The sequence below is a fragment of the Corvus moneduloides genome, chromosome 4 (genome assembly GCF_009650955.1).
Source record: "Corvus moneduloides isolate bCorMon1 chromosome 4, bCorMon1.pri, whole genome shotgun sequence".
In the NCBI taxonomy this organism is placed as follows: domain Eukaryota; kingdom Metazoa; phylum Chordata; class Aves; order Passeriformes; family Corvidae; genus Corvus; species Corvus moneduloides.
The window spans coordinates 63,167,536-63,180,861 of record NC_045479.1 but is presented as its reverse complement, the minus strand read 5'-3'; the positions used below and the strand labels follow the sequence as shown (position 1 = coordinate 63,180,861).

The 13,326-nt window shown below is 37.9% G+C and overlaps 1 protein-coding gene across 11 annotated transcripts in view; it reads left to right on the top strand.

The window, feature by feature from the left end:
• The window catches only part of MAGI2 (membrane associated guanylate kinase, WW and PDZ domain containing 2), a 726,260-nt gene that overhangs the window by 558,767 nt on the left and 154,167 nt on the right, over positions 1-13,326 (top strand). For all 11 annotated transcript variants that reach the window (XM_032106792.1, XM_032106787.1, XM_032106785.1 and 8 more), the window contains one exon: positions 7,857-7,914. In XM_032106792.1, the coding sequence (XP_031962683.1) occupies positions 7,857-7,914 (58 nt within the window). The remainder of the gene's footprint in view (positions 1-7,856; positions 7,915-13,326) is intronic.

The following is a 13,326-nucleotide window of genomic DNA, read 5'->3' as shown; positions in this document are numbered from 1 at the left end:
TCCAGTTTTTGAACCCCATGATACACAGGAGTTCAGCAGAGGGCAACCAAGACAGGCAAGGGCAGGGGTACTTACCCTGTGAGCAAAGGCTGAGGGTATTCCAGTTTCCCCCTTAGTAAAGTGTGGCACTGAAAACAGCACTGAAATGTGTCATTTGGGTTTCTTACAGAATAATAAACTTTTTAAATTTGTTATACTAGAGGTTAAGAGGTGAACAGATAACTAAAGTCGTTGAATTTGAGTGACAAAATATCTGGCAGCTTCACATAAAATTTGGTCTGTACTATTAGTAGCTACATACTTTTATATGGATCTTTTTAGGTCAGTAGCCAAATTCGAGGGTTTAGGTTTTATAATAACCGTAAATTCACTAACTCCATAAATTCACAGGGTATGCTGTTAAACATTTAACAGGAAAGGAAAGAATATAAATAAAGTAAGAGACTGAAAAGCAAATACAAGAAAAGCCTAACTTCATGACATCATGCATTTATTAGATAGAAAACACTGGTTTCTAACAAGGCTTAATTGATACAGTCAGTAATGAAATACAGGCACTGAAAGATTTGAACATCCAAAAGATCAAAAAGAGTGTTTCTTTTCAGTCTGTTTTTTTCAAAGTTGAAAGAATATAGCATAAAACAGCTGTGTTAATAAAATTGGTTTCAAAGGCAGGATCTTCCACGTTGGAGCTGTACGTGGCATGAAGCAAATCTGCTGAACTTCAGGAATACAAATTGATAATGCAGCATGCAGTTGATGCACTCAGGGCTCCTGTTCTGCAGGCAAAATGAGTGTGCCAGTGCCAGTCCGTTTTATGTGCCTGGCTGAACCTTGAACCAGCCAGCAGTGCCACCTCAGCTCCTCGGCCCGTGGGCGTGCGTCCACCAGGGCATGGGTCGGGCTCCTCCAGCGAGTTGGCATTCTGCAGAAATGCCCCTCATCCTGAAGGGACTTCATTCCTAGCAATGCCCTCTTGGGCTGGTTTAAAGCTATGACCTGTGAGGATAAGAGTTGCAGTGACTCGGTTTATATGTACCCTTTATTATATTAAAAACAAGCGAGTAATTTAACACAGAATTCAGATATTTTACCAAGTGCTTCTTGGAAGCTAAGGCACACTGCTGTTTAATTATTCTGAGAAAATCTGGCTGCATTCCTGTCCAGAATTCAATTCTTCCTGTCCAAGAACTTGTAGCTAAAATGTAAGATATCTCTATTTTGCCAGCAAAATGCTGGTCACTTTAGTGGGAACTTTGAGATCAACAAGGAGCTGGTTTAAGCTTCTCTCCCCCCAGAAGTCCTGTAATATGAACCAGGCACCTGGCAGAAATAATGCAAGAGTAAGGACAGACAACAAGATAAAAGGATAACAAAATTGATGAAAAAATTATAAAGTTTTAATAATTTTTTTCAGTGTTTCTGCTTTCCTTAAATCTGTTCTTTATAAATACACAGAGAACAGGATTTTGTAATTTGTTTGAAATCTTTTAACAGAAACGCTTAGCTTTCTCTTGAAAAGGTCCATGGAGAGTACTTTTGACCAGCTTCAGCTATTGCCCACTGACCTTTTGAGCACTGAGTTCCTTATTAAACCTTTATTAAGGAAATCATCTCAGGCACTGCCTACAGTAATCTAGCTAAGTTTTCAACATATAAGTTATTTTGCCCCTTATTTATTTCTAATTGATTGGGGGTTTTAATTTTTATGTGAATGAAAAACTAACAAGCCCTTTATAGACTCTTTTTGATTGAAAAAAAAATCAAAACCAGTAAAACCCCAGTAATTCAGTTAACACTTTTTCACTGTATTAATGCAAATCTTGATTAGCAGTTGCATAGTTCTGAGTGTCAGAGGGATCAAGTACACCTAATGTTAAAAAATATCCCTACTGCTGCCAGTATTTGACTTTGTAACAATGCTGGGAAAAAATATTATTGAATTTATAATAATATTAAATAATCTACGTTCTACATAATTAATGGTGTAGCATGTCCCAATAAGCTGCACAGAAGGAAGAAGATGGATTTATCAGATGTGAGTGTTACTTAGACATTTATTTCCATTGTGCAAGGAGAAGTTTTGCATAATGACATTTTATTCGTGAGAATAAATTGCGCATGAATGCTTTTTGATTGCAGACAGAACATAAACAGTCATGACTCTGTGAAATTTGCTGATATGGGAATGGCAGTTGGAGAACACAAGCTTCATTGAAATTGAACTTACGTGGCTTGACTCGGAGGTGGTACATTCCCTAGGTTTTCCAGATCTTCCACAAAAGAAATAGTTTGGGTTTTTTTGTGGAGGTGGAATTGTCAGTCCTACCTTTGTTGTTATTTTTACTGAGAGAGTGAATAATTCAACTTCCAACTTTTTAATCTATTTTTTTTCTCTCCCCACCCACTCAGTGTTGCCATAGCATATACCTGTTGATTTGGTTCATTTTTTGAGCTCCAGATGGAATGCAGATGGGTGACCTAGCAGAATTCACATAGGTATGGGGGTAGTAGGTTAAGTCATGATATTTACTGGGCATTGTTATCCTCTCTTTCCTTATGGCAACCTGTATCAGAGGTTTCAGGAGCAGCAGTACAACCACAATATGTTTCATGTATCAGCTGGACAGTGTGGACTTACACTAATAAAAGCATCCAAACCAAATATCTCCCACCCTGAGCTCCTGAGGGAGCAGTACAGCATGCCAGGAGCAGCATCCACTCCCTGAGAATCTGTGCTGTGCCTTAGGGTATTACAAGCAATGTTTTCTTGTGTAAGCTATGCAGTGAAGAACACTGGTTTAGACTTAGAGATAAGTATTTGCAAAGACTGTATCTCTTAGAGAAACTGGAAGACTGTGACGCTGCATGGGACTGTGGAGCTGCACTGTTTTGTAACTTTTAACCCAACTCTTTTGATATCCTTTGTAGTAGGTAACTGACTTGAAACGGCAAAATTGAATTTGAAACAGGGAGAAAGAAAAGATAAGAAAGAAAGCAAGAAACAAGCACAGGCTGTTGAGTGGGAAGATACAGTATTTTTCTGAAAAATCTCCTATATAGGTTAGAAAAGGATTCCTGGTGCATGCCAGGGTGTTAACAAGGCAGGTGAACCAAACTCATGTTGACTTCCACAGCTTCCACATACTTACTGACAGTATTTTCAATAACAGCAGGTATTATATTCTCTTTTTGTCTCTCATGCTATACTCCTTTGAACGATACAAATATTTTGATTGCAGCTGAATCAGGAAGTATGCTCTCATCTTTCTTTCCAGCCTGTCATTGGGGTAGTGACACAATGCTGTCTGTTGTTCTGAAACCTTGAGAAGTTTTTATGACTCTCTTTAACTCAGTTAGCAAATTATAAACTTCAGAAAAATTAATCTCTGGGCCTGATAATATGCTTTTTCATCTTGGCACATTGCGATCCAAAATGTATTCCTTCCTCCATCCCTAGAGAATGTTAAGTGGCACCATTAAAAATCATTCTGAAATGCAACAGCTTTCACAAGGCAGAATAAGAGCATCTGCACCATTAGCATAAGCAGTCTGTGATGAGAAGGCACTACAATTGATTATTAAAGTGACCTGCTTAAATTCATATTCATCTTTCCTTTTTTTCCTTCTTTCTCTTTTTTTCTTTCTTTCTTTCTTTCTTTCTTGACTTTCATTACCACTGGGCATTTAACTATTAGAAATGCAGTTTCTTCTGAATTAAAAGCTCACCCAGACGGTTACTGAGCAAAGGTTGTTTTGGATGGCTGGTGTGGCTAGATGCTGCTTCTTTTGTAAGGAATAAAGCATGCGTTGTGAAAACTGGAGGATACAAACATACCATACAGATTATCTAGCTCCTTTTCATCCACTCATAGTGTCAGAATTGCCAACCGCTGCAGAAGCTATTACTAATTTTTAAATGGTGATTTTATTAATATTCCTGAACAGGCCCTGCTCTGGATGATAGGAGGATGTTAGATATTTAAGATTTTTTTAAAAAGGTAGATTTTAAATTTTTTTCCTTCTATACAGAGAAAGCCTTCAGGAGTCAATAGACATGGAGGCCATGAGAGATAGAAGTGTTGAGCTCATGAAGATGAAGATGTCTGTCATATTATAGCACCATATCCATTAACTAGTGCTTGCAAAAATTGTACACAAATGAGCATGCTGATGGTAAAAAATGAATATGAGCTGTAAGATATAGCTCTTTTCCCTATTCACATCATGGTGGCCATCAGCAGTCTCCTTCACTAGTGTTTTACAACAATTCTCTTTTACAAATATTTACTGTTCACTTTCATCCCTAATGATCATCCCTGGGCACAGTGAAATCAAAAGGAGAAACCATAGTGCCCTCACCCCTAATCTGCCAAATGCTTAGCTTCCTGTTTTATGAAGCACTAAAGTATTTCTGTCCTGTAATCTTTCATTTCAATAGTGAAAAATGGAATAGATGCCACTATTTAATGTAATGAAAAATAATCATGGTGCTCCTGAAAGCTAATGTAGCAGAAGATTCTTCTTATAGAACCTCTGTAGTAAACTACACTCCACTAACCTTATGTGCCATACTCGACAGGCAGGGGCCTGGGGTTTGTGCTCTAGCAATTCTGTTTTACTGGTCAACACAGAATTTTAATTAAACATAGCTTATGGGCTGAATCTTAAGTGGAATAATAAAATTAGAGCATAGCCTTACAGGGAGTTTATTATGGTACACAAAGGTAGTCTTGTTTTTCTTTCTTCTGAACGTGTGGCTATCTTATGATGTTAGATAATCAGTGGTTCAATCCATGCATTTAAAAGTGGTTTCTCCTTAGTATGTCCAATTCATTAAATTTTAACAGACTTTTGCACTAGTAAATGGAATTTTTCTTTTTCCTTCTCAGTAGTTGTGCCAGTTCATAAATACAATTATTTATTACTTTAGGAAAAAATAGGCCAATAGGTTAATAGTGAGTCCTCAATTATTTCAGATTTTCACAAAAATTTAAAATAAAATAAGTCATCTGCATTCATATACTTTAAGTGTATATACCTACATAAAAATACCTACTTTTAAATTTGGACAAAATATCTACTTTCTTATTTACTTATTTCATAATTGGAAAAAAAAAATGCCTCTACTAATGCAGTTTGGGAGAGGAACCTATGCACACCTGTGTGTGTATGTATATGGGGATGTGTGTTTGTTTGTGTGTATTTTTATGTACAGGTTTTACTGGTACCCATCCGACTTTTTCTCTAAGGAGATGTAATTTTAGATGGACAGATATGAAAGCAATATTAAGTTAAATTGGGGAAGAAAACTTTGCAAGGTTACATAAAAACAAAATGTACTAATAGTACTTAAGCTAATACTTTATATTCATTCTGTGTCATATTGTTTAGTAAGAGCATCATTTTTCATAGCAGATTTTTGCCTTCTTTATCATGCATGAGTTGGCAATGAAACTTACTGTAGGGGCAGTACAGGATTTGTGCATCAGCTGATTTCTTTTGTGTATATTTATGGATACATTACACAGTCTTGTTCCAAGATAGACAGGACTTTGCAAGAGCCAGTGTAGGGTGACTCACCTCATTTTGCTCAAGTTCTGTGAAGGTCTGGAAAGAGCATCACCAGGGCTTTCTAATGCTTAGAGCCTTGACACACCAGTGACGTGCCCCTGCAACAAAGCAGGTCAGCAGCCTCCTGGGCTGCCTTGCAGAGCATCACCAGCAAATCAATGAAATGATCCTGCCCCTCTAGTCAGCACAGGTGAGACACAGCTGGAGTATTGGATCCAGGGCTTCCAGTACAGAAGAGACATGGACATAGAGGAGAGAGTCCAGTGAATGGCTGCTAAGGTGATGAAGGGACTGGAGCATCCCTCCTATGAAGAAAGGCTTAGAGACCTGGGAGTGTTTGGCCTGAAGAAGTGAAGGTTCAAGGGAGATTTTATCAATCTAAATAAACACATGAAGGGAGGTGCAAGGACAGAACCAGGCTCTTTGCAGGGGTGTGGCAACAGGACAGGAGGCAAAAGGCACAGAGTTACCCAGAAAGGTTGTGGAGTCTCCATCCTTGGAGATATTCAAGCATTGATTGAAGGTGGTCCTGAGCAATCTGATCTGGATGACTCTGCTTTGAGCAGAGGGCGTGGGCTAGACAACATCCAAAGCTCCCTTCCAACATCAACCATTCTGTAATTCTGTGACCTGCTTATGCTGCATTTATTCCTCTGAAGTGACAATAACAAAATAGCCCTGACAAAAGCAGTTCAGAGTGTGGACTTAGGAAGGTTTCAAAGCTAACAATATTCTAAGAATAATAGGAAAAATTGAATATCAACATTAAGCCTTCTGCTAAAAACATGGCGTTTCTCATCTGCCTCTCTCTGGCAGAGGGTTGTATCCTTCAATGCAGGGTTGGAATATGCTGAGCAGAAACATCCCCTGGGCGCAATGTGACATGAAGACCACAGTAGTCTAAACAGGTTCACTCAAGAAAGGATCAGCTATTACAGATGCATTTAAAGGAGAAGTAACAAGCAGAGATTAACATTGCCATTTAACCCTTTAGCCTCCCTTTTGCCACTCAGGCTTTACTTTCCTACTTGCCTCTTTGAGCATGTCAATAATTGTCTATTCATATTGTCAGTGAAAAAAAAAAAGCTCAAGTCATCCAGGAGTGCTTCTTTATGTCCAGTTTAATGGCTGTTCAATATGACCTACATCAGTTCTGTTCTGTCTAGTTCAGTACTTACTGTCTCCAAAAAGTTACTTTAAAATAGCGCAACCGAGTTTAAAAACAAAAAAAAAATCTGAGATAAGGAATTCCAGAATCAAATGTCCTTATAGAATCTCATTACCACTCCCCATACATCGTGTCATACTCTTTAACTGCACAGAAATCAACAGCTGTGCATGATGGGAATGCCCATCCTTTTGTGAGTCTCTTCCATCAAAGTCGCCACATCTGGCACTGAGCTTTTTTACTCTGTTCATGTCAGCCGAGATACTTGTTGCCTCTGTCTGGTGCCTTTTAAACACAAGATGAAATTCTGTTGGCAGTATAATAATTTTTTAAGCATTCAGTGTGAGTGATAATAAAATAAGTATGGATGTACATGAATATATATGTGGCAGTTTGGTTATAAATGAAGGCAGATTGATTTTCAAGATTATTGAATTAATATTTATAACATTCTGATTGTTAAGACCAGAATGTTTTAGGGATCTCTGTTCTGCAAAATGTAGTTAGCTTTATGTCCAGAGGATGCTACAGTATCTTATTTTGGTTTGTACTTTCATGTACTGCTCTGCACTCCAATGTTCCTGATATATAACTAAACTTTGGAACAGGATGCCTTTGGAGACTCTGGAATTGCCATCAGTAAGACGAATGGTGCAAACATTTCAGTATACTTACTGTACTTATATAGCAGGAGAAAAACTCTTTTTGTTCCTTCTACACCAACTTTTCCAGGATTCCTAAGAAAAAAAGCTCAAAAAGCAAAATAATTTTTTTTGTGTGTACCTATTTGTGAAAATAGAATGCCCTCACTTCCTCTGGCAGTGATGTCACACAAGATGTGCTACAGTTGTTGGCTGGTACAACTGTTGGAACAATAAAGTTCAACCAAAATGTGTTGCTTTAGAGACTGAGAGCTGGTTTTGCATGCAAATTTCCAAGTTACTGCTACTTTTGGCTGCCATGGGGTGTGTTCAAGATTTGGCATTTGCTTTGGTCACTGTATCTAATTTCACTATTATTTCCCTCAACACCCAGCAAAGATCCACAATTTTTTTATTAGAAATCTAGCATTCTGTAATGCATTTACTGAGAGAGATAACTCTTTGTTTTTCAGAGCTTCCATATGGCTGGGAGAAAATTGATGATCCCATTTATGGCACTTATTATGTTGAGTAAGTTCCCAAGTTCAATATTAAGTTCCTATTAATATGTCATAAACTAATACTAGCACCTTCTGCAATGCTCAGCCTGGCAAGGAATGGGTACAATTACTTGACATGTTAAACTAGGGGTATACCAGGAATTCTCAGTCATGAATGCAGCTAATGTATCCAGATACATTCAAAGTGTCCCAATCAGTGACTCAGGCATTCAGTCACTCTCTTTATGCAGGGTCTGGTTTCACGGTACCATTCCAGCTGATACTTGTACAAAGAACATATTCATTAAATAGATGTTGCATTTTCTATGTAAGCTTTGAATATCCAGCAAGATATAAATCTTGTTAATCAATGAATAGAGCAAAGCATACTCATTTTAGCTCAGTTAAGATCCTTTTCTGGAGAGTCCTCAGTTGCTGCAAATCAGGTGTTTATACTGTTTGTACAAGAAGTCAAGTTGTTTATAGGCTGCATATAAAATTTTAGGGATGTTGTGTTTTATCTTGTATTTAAAAATGCAGCTGAAAAGAATATAAATTCTATTTTCAAAGGACGATCCTTGCTTTCATTTTCTTCAGATTATATTTTAGTCATGAAACAAGAAAAAAAAAAAAAAAGACACCTTATTCCTCTGTGCAAAGGCCAACAAAATGCTTTTGTTTGAAGTAATGGTAGAGCCTGGTCACTTTGTACATAAAATAAGTAAATCTGAGAGATGAGTTCCTCTGCTTTTTAATTTAGCACAGTGAATGAGACTTATGCAAAGTAAATCTAAATTCAGATTGTGGTACTTGTTCAGGAGTCAGTTCTCACTCTGCTCTCTACAGACAGTATGCAGGAGAGAAGAGAGAAAACCACTCCTGTCACTGTGCAGACAGCACTTGAAAGGTTGAGAAACAACTATCCATTTGTGCCTTTTATTAAACAAGAGAGATCTTTAGAGAATATGGCCCCTGACCTAAAATGTCAGTTTCAAACCCTGACACTCAAGCAGTATGGTCATCTAGTTGTTTCATAGAAAATAGAAAATTTCCTTTGTGTGTAATATTATTAATTTGGTCTCTTGAATCCATACCAACACACTGACTGCAGGATTGCCCTGGACAGGCATTGGGGATGCAGCTTTTCCAGATTTCAGGATATGCTGCTGTTAGCATGCCAGGGTTCAGGTGTGCAGGGAGATCAAAAAATCATCTGATTTCTGGAGGTCTAGAAGACATAAGATGCCCCTTTCTTACCTGCTGCCACAGCAGCAGCTTGTGGATGCCCATGCATGTTCCTCAGCCTTCTACAAAGCAAACAAACAACTGAAAGTGGTGTTTGGTCACTGCTCTGCTGACTCCTTCTGTCCCATTCTCCGAATGCCAGAGCACCTGCTCTTCCTTGTCACCAGCTTGCTTCCTGCCCTCAGGTGAAAGAGCCAGCAGCCCCATCTACTTTGCTGCTCAGCTCAAGTCACCTTAGTCAGTCCAGATTCAACCAAAAAGATAGGTTTTGAAGTCCCTACTAATACCATTAAATTACTCCCCCTTGTAATGCCTGAGTTCTTTTATGATGTCCCCAGGTAGACAGAGGCTGCAGTTCTCATATCATTTTGTACTTGCACATGCAATTATGCAGCTGCTGGGTGTAAGTGAGGCTTCTCTCCCAGTGGTTTTTAGTGTATTTTGGGGTGTAACAGGTGCTGTGCAATTTCTGTGCATTAATCTCTTACTGAGACTCCGCTTGGTTGTTAGTGCAGCCCAAGGCATTCTGGCACCAGCAAGGTTCACACTACACTGCAGAGTCAGAAAAGGAACAAGTATTTACCTGCATTTTGTGTCCAACCACAGGTAAACAGACACAAGGCGCCAGGCCCAGATGTTATTGTGCAATTACATATTTTGAGGCTGTTAGTGTGAAATTCATTAATCCTACCACAGATAAGATTCATGGACAGATACATCAAACCTACTGCAGTCTCAGAGGTTTTTAAAAGTGGAATGGATGCTCATGGTATGGCATTGAAACTGCAGCCCTGCTAAATTCACATGGAATTTTATAGCCAGTAAAATGCAGCTGTAGTTTAATTTGCTGTCTGAGCTCAATAAGTTTGAAAAAAAGATTGCTTTCCATTTTTGCCTGCTAAAATATATAACAGTCACAGCTTTTTTATTACCAGTATTCAACAGATGAGTCCATTTTTAACTAGATATAATCAGATTACAATAAACTCTCTTAATTATGTCATAAAAGTAGGTAAATTATGAAAAGCAAGATTACAAACCAAACTTCCACACATTCAGGTCCAGTCCAAGTTTACAGGCAGGCCTACAAAATCCTCATGAAAGAAGAGCTTGTGCTCTGCTCACTGAGATACTTCTATGCCATGGGAAGTATGTAAGGATGAGCAATGAGGCAGACAGGCTCCATTTCACCTTACAAGGAGCAGCCATGTTCAGCTCAAATATTCTGAGACCAGAGAAAAAGCTAAAAAAGAAAACAAACCAAAACAAAGAAACTTAAACCTCTTGCTAGTTGAGTTGATAAAGACTAATCACAATGTATTTGCAAATTCTGTTAAAAAAAAAAGGTCTCCAGTATAACTACCTCTCTTAATCATGCATTAATGTAGGTGTGAGATATTATTATAATTTTCATTTGCTTTGTTATGCAGGTCCAGACTTCATTTGTAATGTGTAGATGTTTGACATAAATGAGAAGTGTTTGCTAATATGTTTGTTAACTTTCATGCAATCTGGTCTTAATCTGTAAACTAAGAACTAACAGCACTGAGCTGTGCAGGGCTATGGAGAGAAAATAGTCATTAGAGTGCACTGGGTCTTTCGGGATTCTAATTGCCAAAAAATTGTTTCCCTCTTTAGGGATGATTAAGTACAACACAGAGCTCAATTTCCAGGCATGGGCTCTTTAATAGAACAGCTAAATTAGCCATACAGGCATTTACTCTGGAAAAATGTACCTCCTTGACTTACAACTTCTGAGAACAATCTGTTACTACTCAAATAGAAAAAGTTATCTCAGGTCTTTTTGTCATTATAAAGTGTTATCAACTGAAAAATGTGAATAGAAACAGTAGATAGGCACTAACATGTTATGCATTAGAATATCCATTTTATAGGCATCCTGATCCCCAGAATTACTTTGTTGGGTAATAGGCAACAATTTCAAAAGCTATAGGAAAAACTGAAAAAAAAACCCACCCCATATATTAAAGTAGCTAAGAAAAGCAGATAGATTAAACTCCTTCTACTGGTGCACATGCTCTGACCTGCTACCATTGTGTCAGAGCTCAGTACCTTGACCATCAAGTAAAATCTACAAATTAGGCACTACTGCCCACACATCTCCTAAGGATGTGCTTCAGTTGTCTTAAGTGCATCGAACCTGAAGCTCATCATAAAAACAACTTAGCCGGGCCCTACTGACTGATGAGAGGGTGGAAGTGTGTCTGTGTCTTATAGGCTGGCTGGTGGTGATGGTACCTCCTCATCACACAGAGACAGTAGTTTGACTTCACAGGTAAATGCAGCCCAAAAGCACATCCTGCCTCTGAGGGTTTGTCTCTGGTTAAGACACAGTGAGCTAACAGGGGCCAGCAGCACCAGCCACTCCTTCTGTGCACAGCCGCAATGGCACTAGAAGAAAGTTGTTGGATTAGTCTTTGGATTAGGCTTTTAGATTTAATATATCGTATAAAATAAAGGAAGAAAATTTAAGTTAGAATTGTTCACTGAATTAGAGCCTATGGGAAATGAGCAATACATTTTGGTTACCATCCAAAATCTGTTTTAACCACAAAAGCACTTATTTGTAACCATCTCTAAAACTCTCATTTGGCTTGTCTTATGAAGGCCGAGTCTAGTAATTTATATTTTGTATGCTGTTGAAGTAGCTAGATGAAAAGCTAGAATGTCCTTTAAAGAGAATTACTTAGCTTAATAACTTCTTTCTCAAGTAAACTCATCAGGAGCACATTTTCTGATTTAGCCATGAAGCTGTATAGCACTTAAAATTGCATAGAGATGTGTTTCAGTATCATCAGTCTAGGAGCATAGTATAGTATTACTGACTGATAAAAATGACTGATTACCAGTATAATTTTCTTTTCTTTGACTCATCTTGGACACAATATTTAATGCAGTTTTTTTTAAATTAGTTGGAAATTTCACATTGTGCTTTTGAGACTGCACACTACCATAAAACAGTCAAAAGACGGATATAAGTTGGAGCTTAGAATTATTAAAGTTGCACCAACAACATGAGGTGCTTCAAGTACCTCTTTCAGTCTTCCTATCTGATCTGATAGGACAAAATGTCCTTTTCAAGATACTTGTTATCAAAGACATTTCTGTGTAAATGGACCAAACCACAACTTAAACTCTGCCTAGAAACTGTAGGTAGGCAGTAGAAAACAGATTCTAGCTGTGATGTCAGTACCACAGTAATTAATCTTTCTTGAGCCATGAGCACATCTGATATTAGCTAAAATCCCAACTTCTTTTATATCACAGAACTACATATAAGTTGAAACCTAGGCCTGCAAGGGCCCTCCTGCAGCTCCGAGATGTGCCCTGCTATTATAACATGGCACTAAGCATAGTGAAAGGTCCTGAATAAAGAGCTGGAGTGTAATCTTGGATATCCATTACGTCTGCATGATATGGCAAAAAGAGCCATGAGAAACCTAAGCTCTTGTGGAGGGCAGCTGGAGAACAGGGCAGGATACTTTAGAGCCCCTAAAGTAAGAGATGATCCCTCTGTTGAAGCAATTAACCCACTGTGTAACAACCCTGGTTTTGACCTTATGAAATGCTAACATAAAACAAGCTAGATATTGTACTCCATGTCTCCTACTGGGAGCTGTTTTCTAACTTCAGGCTTCTCCTGTGAGAAGCCTACAGAACTGAAGTCTGAAATCCTGGCATCTTTAATACATTCTAGTATTTACTTCCAAATATATTCATAGAAGCAATTATATATCAGAATTAATTCTGCTTGAATAAAAAGGTAAAACTCCTTTGATCTTCTATAACAGAAGATTCTATTTCACAGGTCTTCCTGTAAAACCTTTCACATAGATTCATTTCATTTGATCATGGGTGCTCAGAACTTCATGTAGTATTTCAGTTTCATCACTGTCTTGTTTAAAGGCAAAAGCAGTATTTCCTGTACAATATGGAAATACATCATATGATAAGCACATCACATAATTACTTTTTTCATGCTTATGTTAGTAGTTCATTATTACCTTATTTAATGCACGTAAGTCTTGCTTTCTCCATTTTTAACTTGTAAAGCTTTTCTTCCTTTCATCATAAGTTTCTAGGTTTGCAGTAGAATAAGGTGCTGAAGACCCTGACAATTACTAGAAATAACAGAAAGCAAAAGTCTAGGAAAGGAATGCCTACAATCTTAAACAGC